Here is a 24,780-nt window from a genome sequence, read left to right on the forward strand (position 1 = left end):
TGGTGGGAAGGGAATTGCCCAGCATATGCCAGTTGTTTTCCTTCTCAAATTTAGAACAGAGACTCATCTTGGCCATTGGCTGCACAAAATATTCTAATCCTATGAAGATGATGGATTTTTGGAGCTAGCCGACCTGACCGGAAAAGTCCGCGACCAGAAGGAGGAGGAATATCAAGAGGAATGAAAGAAATTCAAAGACTATTTAGTTAAATATTGTTAAGATAACGTAAATAGAATAACTTGCGAGTATCAGATTGGCCTAGGATTTAAATATGTGAGGTTGTAGAATACTAGGGATAAAAGTTAAAATGAAAAGAAAGATGTTAATGGATTAAGTAAATTTTATGTGAAATCAGTTTTGGAAAACTGCTACAATGATTTATATGGAAACTCAGCCAGGGGGATTCAAGAAAGTCACTTAACAATGATAACAAAAGTGGAATTTCTACAGTCAGGATATTTGTTTGTTTGTTTTTTGATGTTTTATTTTTATGTTTGTGGATATGTTTGTTATAAATTTGGAAAACTAATAATTTTTTTTACAAAACCCCAAAATATTCTAGTCCTAAGGAACAGCAGTTAGCTTAAAAGTACTTCCTAAAAGCTTAAGCATTTCCTCGCAGCCCCTACAGCCATGATCCAGTCAAGGTTCACCATTTTCAAGTCTTACTGATTTTGGTGGAGGATACGCGATGTATGCTCAACACTTTTATTTATTATAGTCATATTCCACATTTCATCCAAGGAGTTTAAGGTGACATGCACGGTTCTCCCAATTTTATCCTCCCTCAAACCCTGTGAGGTAGGTTAGGCAGACAGTGACTGGCCCAAGGGCATCCAGTGAGCTGCATGGCGAAGTGAGGATTTGAATCCTGGTCTTCCAAATCCTTGTCCATAGGAGCCAACTCATTATGGGCTGAGACCCCTTCGGTCCCCCCAATAAAATATTTGAGGAGGCTACCCCCCCACAAAGTTCATGGGCAATGCCATTCAAATGGTGTGCACGCTCCACATCTTATGATCGATTACGCAGGGAGGGGCTTACCTGCCCCCCAGATCCAAGCTGGCACCCCTGTCCTAGTCCAACAATTAGACCATGAGACTTATTTGGATTATGCCAAATTTGTACCGATGAACTATAAATGTATTTCACTCACAAATTATTTTTCAGTTGTGAACCCCTCTACTGATTATTGGAATTGAAACTGAGAAAGCAACTTCTAAAAAGCTCTGCTCAACTGCAAATTTTGTGACTTTTGAACAAAATTAATATTTACTTTAAAATCAAGTTATGATTGCCGGTTGCTGGCCTCTTCTTATTCTCCTCCAGAAATATATATCCACACAAATTCTTTAGTTCTATTTCCTGCAAAATAATCTACGTTTCTCCAAATGCAAAATTGTTTAAACCTGTTTCTGATCTCTCTCATGCTTATTCTCCCAAACAGCCTATGAAGAAGTAAATCAATTCCCATGAAACTGCATGAGAACTCATGGCTGAATTTTGGTCAGGGAAATAGCTAGGCTGGAACCTTTCCCCCTAGACATTCAGTTTTCCATGTACAGATTTGTACATCGAAAAGATTTGCAGGAGTGCTCAGGGAACTCCTTTATTAGTGGGAGATATCATGTTTGCTCTCACCCGTCTAAAGTACAGTCCAGAGACAGATTTATCACCTCAAATGCTTCTTGTGAGAAGGGCCTCAATGATCGTAGAGAACAGCTGCTCTTATTCTTTAAAAAAGGAAGCTTATTTTATCATCAACACATAACAAGTGTAGCTTAAGAGAAAGTGAGGTGATAATTTCATATCATCCAATCATGCCTGTGTAAACAAAACATTTGTGCTTTAAATTATATATTAAACACACACAAACACAAGAATCCAAATAATTTTTTATTTCCCTTCCCAGAGACAAAACACAACATTTAAAACAATATTACAAAAGGACAAATATAAGCCTATAATAAATATTTTATTAAAATGACAAAAGCCACTATGGAGATGAAGACAATAGAAGCAGTTTTTGGAAATGCAACTGATGACATTAAGGCTACATGGTTAAGCGGAAGATTAATACACAGGAGCTTAAAGTTTAAATGTATTTTGGCTAACTATCACTGTACTTTAAGTGGCATTAGTACAAATGGAGTTTCATAATTTAAATGTCTCTGAATATCATTGGTTCTTTTATTAAAATACATAAGGGACATACAATGTAGTATATTTTAGCAAAATACATGCCTGTGCCTTCACATCCTAAGTTAAATATAAAATGTATACTGTATTCCCATTAAAGTTAATTACTTTTAAAATACTCAGGCAGTGCTTGAAAATGTAAACTCTTTTTCTAAATGTAGCAAAATATGGCTATATTTAAAAATATTCAGGCAGTGCTTGAAAATATAGAAACTTTTTCTAAATGTAGCAAAATATAGCTATATAAATATTCCGAAGTGTAGAGAGGAATTATATGAAGAAAAGTTAACAGCAACCAAGAGTGATCTCTAGATAAAAATGACAAATATTTTCAGAAATCTAAAGAATTGAAAGTGAGTGGAACTAAATAACATTTAACACTGGAAAATAAAACAAAGCTATATATGCTCACATATTTACTAATTCCTAGAAACTATAAATTAATAGTCCAGAATTTTGGAGTCACATGCTAACAGGGCTAGGACATTTCTGTTTTCACAATTCATTTAATACATTGTAGTAATTTAAAATCTATGCATTACTTTAAACACCTAAATCATGGTATACTTTCAAGGTTTAATACATTTTCCTTCTAATCTCTGGGTGTGTATGTTAGTCAATTAGGTTTTATACACATGGGTTTTAAAACAGACGAAAATTCATACTTGGAAATTTGCCTAAAAGTGCAAAATCACCTACCCTAACCCAACTCTTATTATCAGTGACAGTATGTGTATCAAAATTATCTTAAATAATTTATTTCAAAATCAGGAAACAAGGCCCCCCACAGCAGCTGATTGCTATGCGGACATTAGTGTCAACATGAGCAGAAGTTAGCTTGCATCCAGTAAGAAGTTTTTTTCTTTTTTCTATATGTAACAATACTTGAGGCTTGCATTAAGTTTTGGTTGGCCTGTGAAACGCAGCACCAGATAACCAAATTCTATAAACTGAGATTCACAGCCTCTGCATTTAGTTTGCCACCACTTAAGCTATGTATCATTGCTATCATATGAGAATGTTTGTTTAGCTCTTCCTGCTGGACTTTGACTAAAGCTTCCTTTTCTTCCAGTCGTCCTTCCAGCTGTGACTTCTGAACTTCCAAGGAAGATGCCTAAAGTCATATATTAAGATACTATTCAATCATATTTCTCCAAAATACATATTTGCCATCTAGTAAATTGGGTGAATCCATACATCACAACAAAGAACAGTTAAGGAAACTTTATTGGTTTGGTATCTAAATGGACAATCCATGGGTTATGACTGGACAGAAAACTGGAATCAAACCAAGCTTTGAGATGAGGTTTTGGAAACCATAGCTCATGCTAATTATATTTTGGAGTAACAACTGCCCTAGAGACTGTTGCACGATGGAAGTAGGAAATAATTTATGAATCGTAGTGCAGAGAGAACAGTGTGATGCTTCAGAAAGAGTCTGGCAGTAGCTGGTGGTTGCAAGTCCAGGGCAAACAATAAATTGCTGGTCAGAAAAATCACCATACTCAGCTGATTCCACACATGAGATGAGGGAAAAGCTGGAGGACACGAGACGTGCCTCATGTGACCAGAACTAGTGACAAAACTGACTGTCAGAAGATGCTGACAAGAAGGTGTGCATATCTATCTGTCAGTGGATCACAAAGAGAGACCACAAAAGGGGATACACAAGGGTGTACAATGCCATGAACAGGAAAGGGAGAGTTCAGAAAGCAGAGGATGCAGGGGACTTGGTAGGAGAGGGACAGAATGTACATAGCAGGGAACACAATCTGTGAGACAGAAGGTTTTGGCGATTCATTGGCCAGCAAGTTGAGGAAGATTTACTAGAATATGTTCAACTATAGGCTGTATTACTGTCCCTCCCCACTATGAGAATAGTCAGGCCTTATTATCTTTACACTATGGGTTCAGAATTGCAAACATCATTGCTCCACACAGAAGGGTCAATGATAAAATGCATTTCCCATCAGCCTCAACCAGCATAGCTAATGGTCAGAGATGATGGGAATGGTAATCCACAACTTCTGAACCACCAGTTTCCCAACACCTCAATCCTTCCCATCCTACATATGACTATGCAGAAGCTTGTCTTATTGAGTTCAATGAGGTTTACTCCCAGGTAAGCAAAAACAGCATTGCAGCCACCACCTACTCTACTTAGACAGAAATATTTATTTGCAACAGTAGTAACTAATTCCTTGATACCATTAGAATTTTTCTAAAATGACGAACTCCAGCAGAAAGCTTACCTTAATGCTCAATTCTTTTCTTGCTTGTTCCGTTTTACTCAATTCCTTTCTAAGGATGTCTACAGTCTCCTCCATATCTGATTTTTCCTTCTGCCTGGCTTTAAGTTTTTCTTCCTGAATCTTTACCTTCTGTTGCAAATCTTTTGAAGAATTTGTGAAAGAAAGAAGTTTGGGTTTTTCTTTTTGCCAGTTTACAAAACTTCTCTAAAGCGACCACTGAAAGAGTTACACCACAGTGCCATCTACTGAGCAAATGCTAATAGTTTGTGCTCCAGAGTTAAGTGATTGCCTGCCTAAGCAGATATACATCTTTCAGTTGAGACAATTGAGTTCAAAGGGGTAACACAGAGCTTTCCCCATTAAAGTATATTTACCTTTTTTAAAAATAAATAAATAAATAAATATAATGTGTCACCTGTGCTTTTTTAAACAAACATAATTTACTCTGAACACACAATGGAAGCTGCTTGCATCTAACAGGTTACTGTAGCTACAACATGACCACCTTATGACCAGTAAACAACCACCACAATGGTTACTGCTGTTTCGTAGACTGCGAGCAGGGACATACTGTTCTCAGGCCAAATGAAGAAAGTAGTTGTGACATCTGTACAAACCTGTGCTTGTGACTGTGCACCAATAAGGTGTCTGTGATGATTAATGGGAGTTTCCCAAAGTAGCAGCAGAAAATACCCATGAGCCATTAGAGGCATGCTACACTTGCATATTTGGTGGTTTATTTTGAGAGTTTGAATCTGGGTCTAAATGAGAGAACATGCTGTTCTTCAAACATCAGCAAATCCCAGAGCGAGCAAAGGAAACTGGGTAAAGTAATAGTATCATAGTGCTACAGAGCTGTAATTGCAAACTCCAAAGCAAAAATGATAGGATCACCCAATCTATTGAAATAAGAGGTAGGTCTGTGTATTTAAAGATGGTTCAAATGTAGCATAGCTGGAGAAAAACATGTTCCAGGTTTTCTCTATAAAGCCAGACTCCTGATGAAGCTAATATAGAAGTCAGAACTAACTTACTTGATATTTTCCCATCTTTCTCTTGCAAATGTTTGTGTAATTCTTTTCTATGCTCTTCTGTTTCTAGCAACTGACTGACAGTTCTGAAAAATTGAAGGATACAAACATTAAAGATCTTCCAATGGAAGAAACATGAGAAAATCGCCCCCCTTATCATTAGCGTCATATTACAGCAACATTTGCCTATCATTCAGTGTGATTAGCTAAGAAAGTCAAATGAATTTTTCAACTTTATTTCTTCCTGCATTTCATTATTTCCGTATTTATTGTAAGCCAAATAGTATTCCTCCATATTGTCAATTGCAGAAAAGGGACATAAATAAAGCAAAGTACAAACAAAACAAAACACCCACCACAGACATTTGCAAACAACATACCAAGCATTAGAACTTCCTATGTGAAAACAGGGGAGATACTATTTTTAATTTAATTGTACTTGCAACATCCCTGTAGATTGATTTTTTAATATATATCTTACTTAACATTCAAACGCTATGTATTTGAAACTCACACAAGATAACCACAGATCTTATCTCTCTATTTAACTGAAAACAAGAACAAGGCATTCTCCTACCCATCACCACCATGAACGTCAACTGGCATTTCCCACCCAATCATCATTTAAGAAAATGTTAAATGAGTCTAATTCTGAGATACCTATATGAACACATGGTTTCAATTCTCGTTTGTTGGGACAGGAGCCAGGAAATATATATAATTTATCAGATAGAGAGATGGAACAATGTGAATTTGCTGCCTTAGAATGGAGAGGTGAAGGTATACCTGATTTTCACACTGCATCCTCTTTACGAAACTTTTACACATAATTCCCCAAGTGGGTTACGTTCCGGGGTTTACGTTCGAGTGACCAATGTGCATAAGTGAAAATCACATAAGTAAGGAAGTACCCTCTAAATGCCCTCTCAGCCGCTTTCTCTCCAAAATACTACTCTCCCAAAATAAAAAAAATACAGTGGTACCTCGGGTTACAGATGCTTCAGGTTACAGACTCCGCTAACCCAGAAATAGTACTTCGGGTTAAGAACTTTGCTTCAGGATGAGAACAGAAATTGTGCAGCGGCAGCGGGAGGCCCCATTAGCTAAAGTGGTGCTTCAGGTTAAGGACAGTTTCAGGCTAAGAACGGACCTCCAGAACGAATTAAGTTCTTAACCCGAGGTACCACTGTACTGTACCAAAAATATCCACAACTGGAATCGAAGCTCTGGGACTGGCTGAAAGACATGTGAGAAAGCTGCTGCTGCATGCAACAGCCATGCCTCCAGTCTCTTCTCGACGCTCACAGAAGGGTCTCCTTGAAAGCCACAAGGACTTTCCAACTGTCTCCAGCCATTTCTGGGCTTGAATTTAATTCTTTTAACTTTTTCCCAGTGCCATGCATATACACAGTAGCAAACAAGTGGGGGGATGCCTGCAATGCACTATTCTGATTTCCAGCATAATTGTAACTCTAATGCTGAAGTAGACCCAAACCATCATCAACAGTTTTGTTTGTATGCTAGCTTTCCATGGTGAACCACGCTCAACCATCTCCCTTTCCCCCCCACCCCCAATACTCCATTCCACGCTGTTCAGGAGGGGCCCCCAGAAAGACTTTAGAAGGTGGTGACAAGGAGCCGACAGGAATGTCCCAGTTTGCAAGTTTCCTTCAGTTCGCAGTACTCAGGAGCCAAATCATTTTATTTTATGTAGTTCTAAAGGCAACTAACTGGACTATCTTGCATTGTTGAGTTTGTTGGAAGAGCTGTATTAATTTTTACTATTCATATATAAATATAGTCAGAAGGAAAATGAAACATTCTTGCCCTTCCACAGTTTTGAAAGCTTTTGTGAATGTGGGAAATGGGTGAAGTGAGAAGTTGAAAGTCTTGGTCAGAAGTGTCAAACAACTTCAAGTTGTGCATTTGACACAGATTCAAAATGATCTGCAACGAATTACACCAGAGATTAAGTTTAATTTAATAAAAAAAAACCCCAAACCCACAAAAGCCATAAACAATAGTTTCACTTTTACTACACAACTATATGAACCTGCTTGATTATCATCTTCATGATTGTTCTGTGCATGGAAAGGCAGCATACAAACCCTTTGAAAAACTGCAAACAAATCATAATACACTTCAGAATATTCCAGGTATGTTAAAAAAAAAAACCCCACTTAAAGCAGTTTTGATTAAAAATGAAGGTTTTCATTGAAACATAGCATCCTTTTAACTTAAGGTAAGAACTGAACTTACTTGTCGTTCTGTTGCTTGAGAGATTCATTCTGCCTTTTAATGGTCTCAAGTTGTTTATTCAGAGAATTACACATTAGCTGCAGGTCGTTATATTGTTTTTCAATGGTTTCATGCCTAAAAAAAGAAAAATATTATTATTAAACATAATTAATTTGAAGCGCTTTTCCTAAATGTGTTCTAGAAACATGTGCCAAAGTTCCTACTTTCAAAATTACTGGATTTGCTCACAGGTGTGTTGACAGATGTGCAGCTTTCAATATAAGCCTTAAAAGAGGGGTTATAGTGAATCATGATCACAGATTTTAAACATTTGAAATCTGTGATCAGGACGACTTTTCGCGGTTATACTAAAAGGCAGTTCATGGCCTAGGGAACTACTGCTAATTTCCCATGTATATATAACAATAAGAAACCTTGCACAGTAGGAAAAAGTCATAGAATTGTAGAGTTGGAAGGCTCATCTAGTTCAGCCCTCTGCAATGCAAGAATAAGAATAATTTTTTATTTATACCTTGCCCTTCCCGGTTCAGAAAACTGGGCTCAGGGAGACTAACAACAAATTTAAAACACTTAATTGTAACACACAGCTAAAGAACCCCTAACAGATGGCCATCCAACCAACCTCTGATTAAAAGCCTCCAGTGAAGGAAAGTTCTTATTAAAGTTCAGTCAGAATCTCATTTCTGGCAATTTGAAAGCATTGGTTCAGATCCCGCTCTCTGGAGCAGCAGAAAGCAAACTTGCTCTATCCTCCATGTGACAGCCCTTCAGATATTTGAAGATGGCTATCATATCACCTCTCTGTTTCTCTTCCCCAGGCTAAACATGTGCAACTCCCTTAACTGTTCCTCATAAGGCTTGGTTTCCAGACTCTTGATCATTGTGGGCACCCTCTTTTGCACAGGTTTCAGCTTGCCAATGTCCCTTTTAAAGTATGGTGCCCAGAAGTGGACACAGTACTCCAGATAGGGTCTAATCAAAGCAGAATACAGTGGTGGTACTATTATGCCTTTGATTTGGACACTCTACTTCTGTTGATGCAGTCTAGAATTGTCATAGGCTTTTTGCTGCTGTATCACACTGTTGTGGTCTGCTAACCCCTAGATCCTTTATGTGCTGCTGTCAAGCCAGGTGTCCCCCCTCCCCCATCCTTTACTTGTGCATCTGATTCTCATTGCTTACATATTCCTGCTTAACCTTACATTTGTCCCCAGTGAAATTAATTTCAAATTCATCACCAAGGACTAGCTTATTTTCTGGCAGTTGTGCCCAAGTGTCAACACACAAACCTGCTTTCGATAAGTCCTGTTCAGATGTTCAGCCTAACCAGCCAAGGACAAAAAGTGTGTAGGAGTCAGATACACACACACACACACACACACACACACACACACACACATATGCCAGCCCCACCTTCAACATCTCCATGTGCACCTCATTTCACCCTCCACTCCAACCTTTGTGTGAAGGTCAGCAGTGGAGAAGCAGAGCTGGAATCCATGTCCCTAGCCCTCTACATATCTGAAGAGGGCTAAAGACTGCAGAACCTAATTTGAGATGCCAGTTCTATAGAGGTGGAAGCTGCAACAAGATGTTGCAACATAGTCTCACCTCCTTTTAGAAGTGCTCTTTTTCCTGTGCTCTGGGCAGCCTGGATATTTCATCCCACACCTCAAATTTTCCATTTCCATTTTCAAACTGACACTTTGCATTCAGACACTGCTGGGAAAACTTAGCCTTCCTGGGCTGTTTGGTGTGGAGAAGAATTTGCACCTTCCTAGTATTTCCCCCCCAGATGCTTCTATGCCGATACCTCTCTCTTGTTTCTCTTGGTGGCTCCATTTCATCATAGTTCCCTATGAGACAGTTGCAAGCAAGCAAGGACACGAATTACCAAAATAATTCCTAGCCGAGATCAACCGTTGCCACCTAATTCTGCAAGCTTCCCTGAATATATAGATCAATCTGAATAATCTAATCTTATGAGATAAACTTCTATCCATATGTGTGAGGTCTTATATAAAAAAATCACATTCATGTCTTACAACTAAGGCCTAAATTCTCAAAACCACAGGTCATGGCTCATAGGCATTACCTGCTGTTTCTAGAATAAGAAGTGGTTATAAACACCAAGCCCCTTACCTAAAGGGAAAGTGTCATCCCCCCCCAAGACTGACTGTGCACCAGACTTGACCCCATGTTGTGTGCTCTGAAACCCATGCCCTGAATTCCTACTGTTGGATACTGTGGTTTTGGTTTGGCATCTACCAGATGCCCACCTCCATCCCTGCAACAACCAATACAACTTTTGCAAAATGTGCATATTTGTATAATCATCAAGTACATAAGGTTGTGGGGTTGTTGTTGTTTTGCTTCAAAGACTCATTTCTTCACACATTTTTCATGGTAGCTTAACATCTTACTTTTGAAGAAGGTCAATGGAAGATCTTTTCAGTATCTCATGTTCCTCTGCTATTGTCTGTAGCTTCCTATTGTGTTCAAAGAGTTGTTCAATATCACTCTGGGCCCGTTCAGATTCTACTTGCTGTGCTTTCAACAATGACTCAAGTTCTTCATTTTTTCGTTCAGTTTCCTTCAACATTGAAGCAAGTGTTCTAGCCTTTTGGAAAGACAAGGAGAATGTATTTCACTAGTGGCTTATGTTTGCTGCTCCATTCCATAGCTCACTTAAGGAACATTATCTGGTCAATGAGAAGTCTACATTCCATCAGTAACTTCCAAAGGGCACCAATCTATTCTTAAACTGGATAAATGTTAAAATTTTAAGGCTTTAGAAACATCAAGTATTGTGGACTGCAAAAGGATTGCAGTTATGCAAAAATTTAATATCAGTATTTATTCCACCCCCACCCCCAAGTAAGTATAACCTAGTCTTCAAAAACAAGGCATACTGATGTACAACAAGCTTGCAGTGGTAGCTATGGGCAGACAGCAAATTAATTCTTGTGCAAATGTTTGTTTTACATACCTCTGACTCAGCTTGAGCTCTCTGGCAACGGTACTGGGCAATAAGTCTATCAGCTTGAGCAAGTGCTAAAGCCTTTGCTTCCAAAAGGTCTTGCAATCTAGTTTCTTTGGACTAAAAGAAAAACCAAAAGCAAAAGTAAATTGAAATACAGGTATGGACAAAGCAATCAGATGAAAAATTGTGCATATTAAACATGTACTCACTGCTAATGCAGACAGTTTCTGCTCATACACATCCATTATGTCAGACACCCTTACATCAGTGGATGATTCTTTCACCTGTGGAAAATGTTAATAGCATAAGCTATGACAGAATCTTTCCTACTCGGGCAAATGAAAAGCTCAACAAAAGCAACAAAAAATGACTACTATATTGGCAGATAACATTGGTTATCATTCCTGTATTAACAAAACAGTAATATAAATTGTTAAAGGATTTATATAGAATCCATATAAATATATTTGTGCTTTATTCTCTGGCTGCAAGAAAGAGGGCTAGACAGTATTGCAGTAAGTCGTGTGGGAGATTCAGAGGTCTAACAGAAGTTAAGCTAGGTATAAGCTAACAGACATTTTTTTTATAAATTTTGACTGCCTTTCTTCAAATCATTGATCACTTATTTTATGTAATTATTGTATACCGTATGCTATAATTTTCAGTGTGGCAAATTGTGGTGGTTGGGATTTTTATTGCCTTTGGTTACTACAATAAACTTTTGATTGAACAGAATATAAATATACTGACATTTCATTCAACTAATTCTCCATGATCTTAAGCAATTTACACTTCAAACAAAATTATGGTAGAATTCAGCGTCGCACTATGATGAACATTTGCTTTGTGCAAGCAATTCAGCTTGCCTAATGGGAAAAAAATTCCCTCTCCTCCCCCTCTGCATTGTTCCAGGTGTTCTCCTAATGCCCCACCAACAAGGCCAATTTGGGTGGGGGGGAGGGAGCCCTGTTGCGAAAGTCTAAGTCTTTGTGCAGGGCTTCTGCTGCTGGGACTCATTAGGTGAATACAGACTACAGAATTTAATTTTTAGTTTGTGACATACTGATGTCTGCTACAGAAAGCACATTCATTTCAAGTTTATCTAGAACGCTTCTGTTCAGAAGTGTCCTGTTACACGTTATGTACTTAATCTACTTGCCAATAGGCTTTCTTGAGTTCAGTGGAGCTTGGCCTAATCCCTGGTCATTGTGGGTTCGGATCCCATATGGAACCTACTGCTTTGTAACAGTTTGGGCTTCTACTGTCTCTATCATGCCTTTGTGCAAAGCTTTCTATAGAAACTAGTCAGACTTCAGAAGCCTGAAAAATCCGATTGGAGCAGACTGCTTTGCATTTTACATATGCCAGGACAAAGCTGCTTTTATTCAAAAGCTGTATCTTAAAGCCATTAACCTCCAGGCTAGACTGGAGTTTCTGTATCAGGTCCTGAATGTTGAAAGTTGCAACATCGTCATTTGGAGCACAAGCAGAACATTTCATTGGGTTAACACAGGTAATGGATGCTTGCATGTGGTTCCTTTTAGATGCGTGCTCTGCTTCCTGTTGTCTGTAAGAGTTATTGGCCGCAATACTTTCACCAAGCCTATATGAAAAACACATATAAGATTAAATCAGCAGGAAGGAATTGCAAATAAAATATAAACAGCTTTTTAATGAAGCAGGATCAAAAACTGACAACAAAAGCCCAGAGTAAACTTTTAACACAAGACAATTTTTAAAAATATGAAGAATAAGAAACTCACTCTATGGCAGGAAAATCTGGCAATGGTGCTGCTTCAAACAGAATTCTAAGTCCTGCCTGCACTTGCTCTCTGTGGTCTGATGTTAAAGCAAAAGCCAAAGGTGTAACCAAACGTTGGTCCTAGACACAAACCACTTGTGAGTGCAGATAAGCAATTATTTTAAGCAGCTAGACAAATATATTACACAAGAAGGAAAAACAAGGAAAAACAAATGATAAACACGTTCACTTTATCTGTTGCATTCTTAATGAAGCATTCTTTCATTCAACCTTTAATGCCTCCTCTGGGATATTTTGAGTTGAAGCAGAAGATGTGGAAAGTAATCAGATCTGCTAAATTCTATTGGAAGATCTCAAATGCTGCCACTGTACAGCTACACTCTGCAACCAGGCCTTTGGATGATTAACACCCTAGACCCTTTAAAGTTTCTGTGGGAGGGGTTATTGGTTTGTGGGATTTTTTTGTCCTTGGTTTTATTATATACCTTGTGTTTATATCTTGTATTTTTATGTTGTAAACTGCCCTGAAATCTATGAAAGAATAAATAAAAACATACCCCATGCTATAGGCAATACTCTTCTAAAAATGAAACTGCACTAAAATTAAATTGGAACAATTATGTTGAATCAAGGGAAGTGTGAGCAAAACTCCACTTATACAGTGGGGCTTTCCTGGCCACCCCCCTTTTGCTCCCACAAAAGCTCCTAAAGGTTAAGTGATCCTTTAGAACAGGACAGATGAAAGCAAGGAATTGGGAGAGTTTGGAGGTAGAGGCCATTTCTATGCATACAAGGCACCTGTGGATTCAAAACACTGCCATGTACTTCTTAAAAAGGTATGACTAAATTGCAGTCTGGCTATGATGGAAAAGGTAAGTATTTGAAGAATGGCAGCTAGTATGTTGTCTGTGGATGCTGTTAGTCACTACCACAGAATGAGCATAATCATGTACACTGTCTATCTTAACAGGCATTTAAATGATCAAGCAAACCTTACCTGAAGAACTTTGTAAAAGTTGACTTCCATGTTAGAAACCAGCTGCTTAAGCTTGCTCATAAGATCCAGTGTTTTTAAGATTACATCAGCAGCAAGCTTGCTGAAAAAAAGGTGATAATTAAAAGAAAAGTTATTGTACACCATAAATTCCAGCAATGACTAGCATGTCACATCTACACACTGCAGCCACCTACCCCAAACCTGACATCTGCTATGGGGCAGATAAGGACATGTCTTCAAAGGAACAATTAGAAGCTTTAAGAGCTTCAGATTATTCCTTTGCAATTGGGGCTCATTGATCAACACTGACAGTGAGCCCCACTGTGATTGGCTACACTGCAAAGTTCTGCCCACCTGACAAATCAAAAAATGATTAGAATTATTAAAACCACCTATGAAGCAAGCCAACTTAGCCATATGGTAGAATTGATGTCATCCAGTAAAAGGATCCAGTCGTTCTCTGTTATGTTGGAGAGGACGCCAAATTATAGGTACATACTAACATATGTGGTGGGAATGTTCACAAATAGAACAATTTTAGAAGGAAGTTTCAAAAGAGATATCTCAGATTACAGCTCAGACAATCCCAATAAAGCCTCTTCAGATATGGACCAAGTAAGAAGCAAGGAATTTATTAACAGCAACTAGAAGAGTTATAGCCAGAACTTGGGAATCCTTGCAATTAATGAATATTGATCACTGGTATAATATAATCTGGCAAACAGCCATAATGGACAAGCTGTTGCAAAAATTCATGGTGCCAAAAGGAGAAAAAAAACAAGATTATTTCCATGCTGCATTGTGTGATTTTATTAAATACAGTAAGCCCGCAACTTACTCACATTTAACTCAGGCACATTCAGCTTTATGTGCTTGGCAAAAAATAAAAAGGGGGTGGGCACCCAGAAAAAAGGCTCTGGCAATCCCACCTGCCACTGAACCCAATGTGTTTTGACTATATGAGATTTTGGCTTTAGGCAGGATTGCTGGAAGGTAATCCCTGCATAAACTGCGGGCTTACTGTATACAAATGAAACAACACAGAGACAAGAAATACTCACAACGTATTTTGCAATATGGCATAGATAAGCAGGCAGTTCTCATTAGCTCACTCCTATTACTCTGTGTTTCTCCAAGTTCATTTCACTAGTTTACTGTTATCACCTCATTATTATGTACTGTAAAATAATGTTTCATATCTCCCCTACCCTGCTGTGACCCATTTTTTCTTAGTCATGTCATGCTTTATGATTTGTGTGTGTACAATTTTGTAACAATAAAATATTTTTTTATAAAACTACTTTTGTTTGTTTTTTTTAAACTGAAATGCAAAAAACAAAAAAGTAACAAACAGATTTTCTTTTGTGAAGAAACTTTGAACCAGCTATTTATATCTTACACTGCTCTTTGCTCTGACACTGGGTCTTTCATTTACATAGCTTTTGCCCTTGGAGGTTAAATCAAACGTTGCATATGTAATAGTCAATCTGCCTTGCATACCGAGATGTCTTGGAGTTCTTTTCTTAATTGAAAGAGGCCTGCTCTGATGAGTATTACTGTGATGATGCTTACAACATTTCCCCACCCCACCCTATTTGCCTGTTTAAAATTATGTATAAATGGAAAACTTGAACACAACACCTTTATTCCTTTCAAATGCATATCCATATAAATAGAAACTTCAGAATATTGTAATTAAAATGAAGGCCTTCAATTTCAAGGATATCTTGCCAGCTGCTAGGGTTCAACAAGAGTCAGTGTTAAGCCACCAGGCATGCTCACTTCCCCTCTCATGCAGCCAGGCCTTCTGCAGTGTTTACTTTTATTTTCATTGGATCCTGGCTGGTTGTACTTTACTAAATTAGTGGTTTTAAAAAGCCAGCGACATAACCCAGGGTTTGAAACTGGTTCCTTTTGAAATTGATTACAGTTTGTTTTAAAACATGGTCTGCTGTCTGTAGGACATGAGCAGTCAAGCTTTGCAGAAAGTGAAACTAAAAGTTGCAGAACTTGACCGCAGGAGGGGCAAAAGGGGAAGCGAAGTGCATGAACCTGAGGCTCCGCTCAAGCTTGTTGTAGCTTACACATGGCTTGGTGTTGTAAATGAACAAAATCTGTATGTTTGGGCTATTTTTCCCCTAAAGAAAGATAATGTAAGTGTATCCTTAAGAAGACTGAACCTAAGGGATTGGTCCAGGGGTTTTTAAACAAAAGGTGCTTACCTCAGTTCAGAGTCCATTACCTTTGTCCCAAAGCCGAAGTCAATCCCACTGCATGTAAAGTGGTATTCAATTAAAGATGTACATTTGTTAGCTGTTAGAGCCTTAGTAACATGCATTTTTAGCGTATCATCTGCACAAAGCGGTAGGTTCTGTTAAGGATAAAACTGACTAATGAAAGAAGATTTATTTTTTTTTACAGAAGGAAATATTTAGCAGGAGAACATTTGTACTTTACTAGGAGTCTCCAAGTAGTGTTCATAAGGGCTGATGCTATTCCTTAATTACTTTTCAGCAATTTAGAGACTGGATAACTATATGTATTTAAAAATAAATAAATAAGCCAAACAGAAATTTGCAGCTCTAAGCTAGTCTAATCGATCTTGATTTCTGTCTAAATGCCAGAAAAACTCAGATCATATAATCATGAAATTCAGGGCACTTTTTGGTCCATACTTTTCTGGATGTACATTTCCTATAATAAAAACGCAGTGCATGAAAGGAAAATGCATAAACACAGAGAATACATATTCAAGAAGTGCAACTGTTTGATTTCCAAACATTCCCTTCACATACTTAGACACATGACTCTTCACACTTATGTTTGTCATGACAAATGCTAGCTTTGTGCAGAAAATGAATCTGTTGTGTAAACTGTAAAGCAGTCTTTAGCAAACACTGTTCAAACATGTATCACCTTTCTAAAGTCCCTTTTAACCGTTACATTGTATTCCAGTTACAAAATATAATGCATAGACACCATATTTTATCCTGAACCATTTTAAGAGCAACCTTTTCTATAGTTTGCCTGTTTACCCAAAGTCTTGGGTTTAAAGTATTATTTAAATCAAATGCATTTCAACTATTTTACAGAATACTGAGTATAGTTTCATGGTAAGCTCATGATAAATAAAAAAAAAGAACGTGGATCAAGGATATTTCTCAAGATATCAACAGCCCCGATCATTCTTTCACACTTCTTCTTTGCCAACAGGTCTTCTAAGACATGATCCGGCAAATGAATATGGTCAAGAAGAACAGGAAGAAGAAGATCCACAAAGCGCTCAGCTGCAGCACTGCAGCCTGTATCAATAACATCCTGTAGTAGAAGAATGACATGCTTGTTGGCACCCAGGTAACTGATAAATAATATATACTACCCCCTCCTCAAATCTGCTTTCTAAGTCCAAAGCCACTCAGTCTTCATCTCAAGGTCCATGAAACATACCATTCCCATGATTAGTTTTTTTTCTCACAGAAGATAGATTCTGAAACATATTCCAGTCCAATCTGATGAAACTTAACTACAATATTTTGCAGTGGCAAGTGCACTACTGTTGGTCTTTATACTGTAAGCTTAAGAACTTGCAAAAACTATAAGTGGCAGACATTTTATTACAAGATGCATAAGCCTTGTTAAGCAGAGGCTTAAGATCAAGGGAAAAGAAAGGTTGGAGGATCCACGTACATCTTCTCCCTCTTCCTTTAGAAACAATTCTTCAATACTGTTCCTTTCCACCCCGTGGGGAGAAACATCAGACTTCACTTCCTTATCGGGGTACTGGGCTGATGCAGAGGAGTCCTAACCTAGCTACTCATGAAAACACCCTGAGCCAAGATGAGGCAAATATACTTACAGAACACCAGGTGTAAAGACTGCCCTCTCAAACACTAGATAGAGGTAGTTTACCCCAAATTTCCATTAAAGTTGATTTGCAAAAACATGCAAATAGCTAGCAATAACCTAATGGGAGTGGCCCAAATGCAACATGTATTTTTTAAAAAAAGTTAAACATGAACCTTTTGGGATATTGTTTATAAAATATAAGAACTATTTTTGCATTGGCTTCATTTGCTATTTTCATATACAGTTACCAGCTACAAAACTAGCTAAGGGCTTAACGATATTACCAAATGACAAGGCTAAAAGTGAAGCAAGTTGTTTCTTATTGGGATGTGTGTGGCACAGCTATGAGGCTGGAGCAAGTGCCTCATTTTCACATTGAATGGACTGGCTCGCTGAGAAGACATTTGAAGCCAATTGTAAAAGAAGTCGATACCTCAAATATCTCCCTGAACAGCTCCAATGCAAGAGCTGAGCAGTTTTCAGATGCTTCCAGCGGTTGGTTTGACCAATGTACTAAGAGGACAGATGGCTCTGAAGGCTTAGATCGAGTTGCAAGTCTTGTGCTCCCATAGCTTGCCTTATTTTGCTCCAATATTGCCTGACGCAAGATGTGACGGAGTTCCGTTACCGAACAGAAGGAAAGTAGCAACTCCAACACCTAAGCAGAAATGACTATCTTTCAGATTACAGTAATGGAAAGTTTCGACACACAAATAAACTGCTTGTTTTACCCATGTTACAGCTGTAAAGGACGTGCCAAAAATCTGACCTCCTATATACAAGTCTGTATTATACCGGAAACATACCACTGATGCATTCAGCCTGCAAATGCCAAATGTTTACAGTTCTCTCGCTTCTGCCCTCAGGGATACTTTAAAAGGAGATGTCAGGGCATGTAAAGTTTGTGGTTTTCCACAGACCTACGGTCAGTCAATGCCTGTATCAGGGAGATCTTATACAAAAGCATGGTGGAAATAGTGTTCACAAAATATGAAGGAACTGAACAGAGCATAAACCTCACAGCCACAGTTCAAACACACACATTTTCCTCACATGAGGATGTAACTTTCTACACAATCTGCAAACTGTTATATTTGAATACACACACTCATTCATATAATGTTGTGGCTTACTTGGCTTGTAAGTAAACTTTAATCTTACTGTAATAGTAAGCACAACATGATCCATACAAGCCTAGCTGCCCAAAATATGTAGGTATCAACATTAGTGTATTTCACCATATTTCAAGGCATTTACTTAAAGTTAAGGATGGATGTAAGAATGCTCAGTATCTGGATTCTGTTAAGGCGTATCACTACAAAGATATTTAGCTGTAAAGTACCTTTGCTGAAGAATCAGAATCCCTTCCATGAAGGAGACCCAATACCTGAGTGACGCAGGAGGTAAAATGTTCATATCTACATTGTTAAAAGAAAAAAAATGTTGAAATGCATTTTTCATTTTGGAGACATTACTCAACATTCAAAAGGAGGATTTCTTGAGTATTGCTCATAACTCATTTTTAGTTTAAATATTGTAGCTTTAACTATTGAAGAATGTCAATGAGTCACAGTAAGTGGTGCTAGGAAAAACTGGCTACAAGGGCTAATACACCAACTAAAAGAGTAAAAATAGCCCAAACACAGCATATCAATGCTATAAATCAATATTATCAAACAAGTGTTTTTGAGTCTGGGTGTCAATCCCAATGTCTAATTCACAGCACATAAAATAAAGTTCAAATTCTTACATGTTGTTAAGGCAATTCTAATTAAGCAAGACATAAAACCTAATGCAAATATGACAATTCTATGCACAGATGTCATTTAAGCATTTTTATCTTGCTCCTCGGCCAAAGACTTACATAAGATCAATAAAAACAAGGTCTCCCTGCCTACAGGCTTACAAACAGAAAGATGTCATACAAAAGGAAAAAGGGATGGGGAATGGGGTGGGGGAAGCAAACAAATGCAGACACCACTTCTTAAAATTTCAATGCTCTGGTAAGGACCACTTGAATAGAAACACTATGGGAGAGGAGTCAATTGGAACTTCTCTCTCAGCAAAACATGCCTGTATGAATATTGAGCACCTATTTGCTTTCCATTTAGAAAGCCATACATGTTTCAAATATCTATTCTGAAAATTAGATTCTGCTGCTCTTGGAATACAGCTGGAGACCTGCTGTTGATTACAGCATTATAGGAACTGACTGCAAATAAGAAAATGAGCATAATTTCATTTTCTGTTGATTCCAATATGGTGAAATTTCAGATCTAGCAGGTGATAACAATGTAGGCAAAGCTAAGCACATTCCACATGTGTTGAATGGGCACGAGTGATATAAAATTATATTCTGGTGCAAGGGAATAAAGATATTTATTGACACATCTTCCTGGGAATAAAATGGATGCTAACACCAAAAATGTCAGGCAGCTGGATAATCTACAGCTCTTTCTCAGTGGCAGCAGGAGGGAGAAATGACATCTAAGGGCATGATTATTGAAAATGTCCACTCCGCAGGCCTGTTTCACAAACAGAAGGGAATGCATCTTCTAAAATGGTGCTGAATGAAACAGTGGCCGTCATCATCTTTTACTATACTTTGAAATTTAGAAGCACCACAGGTAAAAGTGCTCAAGAGACAAATCCAGCCTGCCTCTTGCCTGACATTGGGGTGGCTATAATCCCAGTCTTCTCACCATAGACAGTTATGCACAAAGGGTTACAGGGAAGACTGAAGTAGAAAACTTAGCTTGTCACCTTTAAAGCCACATGATTACAGAGCTTAGGACAGAAAAACATGCAAAAATGAACACACAAATTAAGGAACAATAACAGAGAGCCCCCAAAAGAATATTTGTAGGTAGGTTTATTTTGAAGACATACTTGGTAAGATAAACTGCAATCTTGGGATTTTTCAGAAGATCCATGAGAAGATCAACAGAGTACTTTCTTGTTAGTGTTCCATCACCATTCACAAGAATGTTGAATATCAACTGGAAAGTCTGATGAATATTTCTGGAATGGAAAAGCTAAACAAAGAGCTCTGATTTACAATAATGAACCATCACACACCCAGCTATATCAATACAAACCTATAAACCTGAAATATGATAGCAATAAATATGATTCAATTGGATGATAAAAGATATGCATAGTTAGTATAACAGGCCTGCATTACTTGATTTGCACAGGTTGCTGGTGTAATTCCACATCCTGCCACAAATATTATTATCGGCAAGATTAACATGCCTGAAGTAAAAGCTATTTCTTTAAAGGAAGAAGAAAAGAACACATCCTTACCTTTTCTCCAACTTCTTCATTTAATGTAAGACTTGACAATATTGAAAGTGCGAATACAACCATTGTTAGACTACTGTGGGCCAAGAAACTGATCAGAGTACGATAGAAACTCTTCACATTTGTCTAGTACAAAGAGAAGAAAAAACATTCCTTAAAAAAGTTGCATTTGAGTGTAACCTGTTGCTGCCTAAGTCAATATATTCTATTCCTTACCATTTCACTAGATTAATTAGAAGATTGCTTTCCCATGGAATGTACATGTCATTTCACCAATATTCACTGGAACCGATAATGCATTAATGTTTTATTTTAATGTTACTTTGGAATTATGTTTAGAAACCTTTAGAGTGTGAAGGGCAGTAGAGATCCAGGATGGCCAACTCAACAAAATAAAAGTTTACACTTCATCTCTGAAGTTATTTATATGCAAATTTCCACTGAAATCAATGAGATTCATACACATTTGTGAAAGATTGCGAAATGTTGGTGTTCACTGAGAAGTGAAGTGTATTTTTTGAGGAATTGGATTTCAGAAATATTAGCATAGCTAAAGGGGGGGGGAATGAGGAAATGTGAAATCTATATAAAAGACCTTTACCGATGAACTTGGCCAAAATTAGATCTAGTGTTTGTTAAAATAATCAAAAGCAAGAGAAGTCATATCCAAGTGCGGTGGAAAGTCCTCATTCTCGACTTTTCTGCATTACATTAGTGTAATCATTTTCTCTGGGCTGATTAGCATAAGGTTATAGTCCTGTAGTTTTGAAGGTACACAGGAAATGTCTTTACCACCTCTGCTAAATATGTAAATACAGAAGGAAATTTCCCCAGATTAACCAAGCCATTTCTTGAAATTCTAATTTCTTCCATGTTCTTTGGAGATAATGGTTGCGCTCATCTGCTATATAAGATCAAGAGAAAGAATCAACTCCCACTTGCTCACTTAAAGTGCTAATGTTTCACACGCTCAAATGATTAGACTCCCCTTTCTTCAAAAAGATTTCAATAAATAAAGTTTCTTACCAATGACTTAATATGTGCTTGAATGGATAGATTGTGTCGACACAGATTTGCCATAAGTCCTAGGCATGGTATTGTTAACTCGTCTTCTGTAGACTGACTAAAATAAAAGCCCATAATAAAGCAATCTGCTTTGTTAACATGTTTATTAGAATTCCATACTTCGTTTCTTATAAAACTGATTCCTTCAATTTAATCATTATCCCCTCAGAGCAGCTTTCACTTTGTTATCCAAATCAGCAGAATGATCCCACGTGCAGAACACAAGTAAATCACTGCACTGGAATTGCTGTATGCTTATACCTATCATTTCTCAAACTATGTGCTGCTGACTTTATAATTATGCACAGAGTGCAATCCTGCAAAAGTAAGCTCCACTGAGTTTAACAGGACATACTCCAAGGTTAGTGTGTACAGGATTGCAGCATAAGCCGTTCAAACCACATATCAGCCTGCCCACCCACATACAGCTGTTGGTGTCATAATGACTTTAGTGGTAGGACTTAACACTTCTTGCAGAAGAGAAGCCACTAAGGAGAATGAAAACCCAAGTGTAATTATCCTTATAATTTTTACTGAAAACAAAAGTTATATGTCTTATTCCCCTGCCCAAATACATATGCTACTTTTATTTTAGTGCATTTTAGAGACTGACCTGAAGGTGGCCAATTAAACTCTCCTCTGAAACTAAACAGGAGTGGGTATGACAAATATCTGCATAGGACTCTCATTCCTTGGAGGTTTTTGAGCAGAGGTTGGATGGCCGTCTGTCATGGATGCTTTAGCTGAGATTCCTGCATTGCAGGGGGTTGGACTAGATGACCCTAGGGTCCCTTCCAACTCTAAGATTCTATGATTTTATGATTCTATGAAACCACCTGGGAAGTGGAGAGGAGGGCAGGGAGTTTGCTTATTGCAAGTTCAGCTCTACCCACCAACACTACCTCTTTCCCATCTTCCTATCTCCTAACTCAATCGGTAGAGCATGAGACTTTTAATCTCAGAGTTGTGGGTGTGCGCCCCATATTGGGCAAAAGTTTCCTGAGTTACAGGGGGTTGGACTATATGACCCTCGTGGTCCCTTACAACTCTACATTCTACGATTCTATGAATATACCTCTGCTGGAAAATATTTGGTCGTTTTGTTCTATCATCCTCAGTCTAACAGTCTTCTGTTCCTTAAAATGCACCTGCCCTTTCTCTCGCTGCCCCAAGGCCTTAACTACCTCCCTGAAAACAGCTCAGCAGTTTTTACTCCAAGATGAGCAAGTATACAACTGTAGCCTTACTGAGATAAAGATTTAATCCTATGAGGTACTTACATATGGTGCATAAGAAATGAAATTAAGTCATCAATATTAGTACTGCCATGGAATACTCTTGCATTATAGGTCAATTTCTGCAGCAGTTGAATACTCTTGAGGGGGAGAAAAAAACAAATTATGATACAACTAAAAGATGTAACTTCTAGATATTAGGTAAGTATTTATCTGTATTAGAGCCATTGCATTCCATTTTCAGATTAGGAACTAGACAATATACTATTTCAAAACTATTAAAATCATTTCTCCTTGATGATTAATAGTCTTCTAAAAATTCAGTTTATACAACTAATCGGTAGGTTAAGGCAGAGGTTTTCAAAGTTTTTGAGTCCGCAGCTCCCTTGACCATCTACATTCTTTCTGTGGCAGCCCTGTGGGACTCAGGAGCCCAGTTATGTCACCCCTTGCCTATGGAGCTGGCAGCCTCTCACCCTTTTTTAAATACCCTCCCTTGCAAAGTGTTCCCTTAGCCTCCTCTCCTCTCCCCTCTCCTTGGGAGTCTTCCAGGCAGCCACTCTTGGTCTCTGAGCTGCCTGCTCCAACCCCAAAGAGAGGTACCTCCTCATGCCACCTACCAGGGTCCTGGGAAGAGGGTGCCCTCAGCCTAAGTGGATCAACAAAGACTGTCCAAAGGTGAACGTGAGGCCAGCACCTTATCTTGGGAGGCTGCAGTAGCAGCAGCAGGCGCTGCTGGGCCTGCATGCTGGAAAGGCTCCCCTTCAGCACTGGACACTCAGCTTCCAGGCAGGCCTTGCAATCAGCAATCACAAGAAAGGCCAGCACAGTGCCTGCCTGGCCTCCCACTTGTCTGTGGACTGGCTGGCGGGCCTCCCTCCCTCACCCACCTGCTTGCTTATTCCAAGGCCACCTCAGCTCCTGCAACCAGCACCCCAAGACCAACCCCAGAGGCACCATTCGCCTGGGGAGTTTGTAGCCCGGGCTGCTGCAACATACAGCCGCACAAGCCTTTGGGAGGCAGAGATGCAAGAGGACATCAGAGAAGGGAGAGAAGGAAAGAAGGACAGAGACCAACATTGCCCGTGCCACCTCTGACTATCATTCAAGTGTGCCATGGTACACTGGTTGAAAACAACTGGGTTAAGGGCTCAATTGTATGCACAAGAAGCTGTCATGAAGCAAGCTTAAGCCTGGAAGAGGGGAAACATGCCTTTCAATGTTCTACACCAAGTTGCAAGATCACATGACCAAGCTGAATGGGCTTAGGATCCAGCCTAAGTCCTCACTCTATGGTCAGGCTCTTGCCACACCCCAGAACACATTTTTTGGGACTTACACAGGCCTAGGTTCAGCCAGCTTAGGCTCACTTGGATGAGCAAGTTATGTGCTGGGGCTGGGGACTTAACATTAGCTGAGCCACAAAAGCGCTTCACCCTAAGGTGCTCATCCTGGCTGATTGCACCCTAAGACTATTAATCATCAAGGGGAATTAATCACTGAAGTGCAGATGTGAAACCAGTAGTTGGCCAGGGGAGGGGGTGGAATAAAACCAAAACAGTTTCTCTCACTGACTCTAGTCAATCAAGTTTTGGTTTTAGTGAAGATGAGACTAACCCATTATTTCACACCAAAAAGAACATGAAGCAGAAATAATTGTTCCATGGCTATAGGATACAAATCTATTTAAATCAAGCAAGGCAGGCGTGCCATTACTTTTCCACATTTTATTAGAAATCTCTACATTTTCATTTCACCTATAGCCTGATGGCATGGACACCTAAGCAGGTTTGGATCTCATGTGTGCTTGGGTGGGAGGACCGCCCCCCCCATGTGAACATAGCTTT

The 24,780-nt window shown here is 38.6% G+C and overlaps 1 protein-coding gene across 2 annotated transcripts in view; it reads right to left on the reverse strand.

Moving 5' to 3' along the window:
• Positions 1-1,884: 1,884 nt before the first annotated feature.
• Positions 1,885-24,780, reverse strand: part of CIP2A (cellular inhibitor of PP2A) — a 28,069-nt gene continuing 5,173 nt past the window's right edge. The window contains exons 4-21 of one of the 2 annotated variants that reach the window (XM_053386282.1): positions 22,979-23,073; positions 21,660-21,756; positions 20,637-20,759; positions 20,220-20,365; positions 18,673-18,748; positions 17,764-17,988; positions 16,643-16,802; positions 15,707-15,848; positions 13,485-13,584; positions 12,489-12,607; positions 12,139-12,328; positions 10,935-11,009; positions 10,732-10,842; positions 10,166-10,362; positions 7,743-7,856; positions 5,487-5,569; positions 4,453-4,592; positions 1,885-3,314 (exon numbers count right to left, since the gene is read on the reverse strand). In XM_053386282.1, the coding sequence (XP_053242257.1) occupies positions 3,144-3,314; positions 4,453-4,592; positions 5,487-5,569; positions 7,743-7,856; positions 10,166-10,362; positions 10,732-10,842; positions 10,935-11,009; positions 12,139-12,328; positions 12,489-12,607; positions 13,485-13,584; positions 15,707-15,848; positions 16,643-16,802; positions 17,764-17,988; positions 18,673-18,748; positions 20,220-20,365; positions 20,637-20,759; positions 21,660-21,756; positions 22,979-23,073 (2,364 nt within the window). In that variant the 3' untranslated portion in view covers positions 1,885-3,143. Of the gene's footprint in view, positions 3,315-4,452; positions 4,593-5,486; positions 5,570-7,742; positions 7,857-10,165; positions 10,363-10,731; positions 10,843-10,934; positions 11,010-12,138; positions 12,329-12,488; positions 12,608-13,484; positions 13,585-15,706; positions 15,856-16,642; positions 16,803-17,763; positions 17,989-18,672; positions 18,749-20,219; positions 20,366-20,636; positions 20,760-21,659; positions 21,757-22,978; positions 23,074-24,780 lie in introns of both variants that reach the window. The other variant, XM_053386283.1, reaches the window with a different exon arrangement.

The sequence above is a fragment of the Podarcis raffonei genome, chromosome 4 (genome assembly GCF_027172205.1).
Source record: "Podarcis raffonei isolate rPodRaf1 chromosome 4, rPodRaf1.pri, whole genome shotgun sequence".
NCBI classification, from domain to species: Eukaryota; Metazoa; Chordata; class Lepidosauria; order Squamata; family Lacertidae; genus Podarcis; species Podarcis raffonei.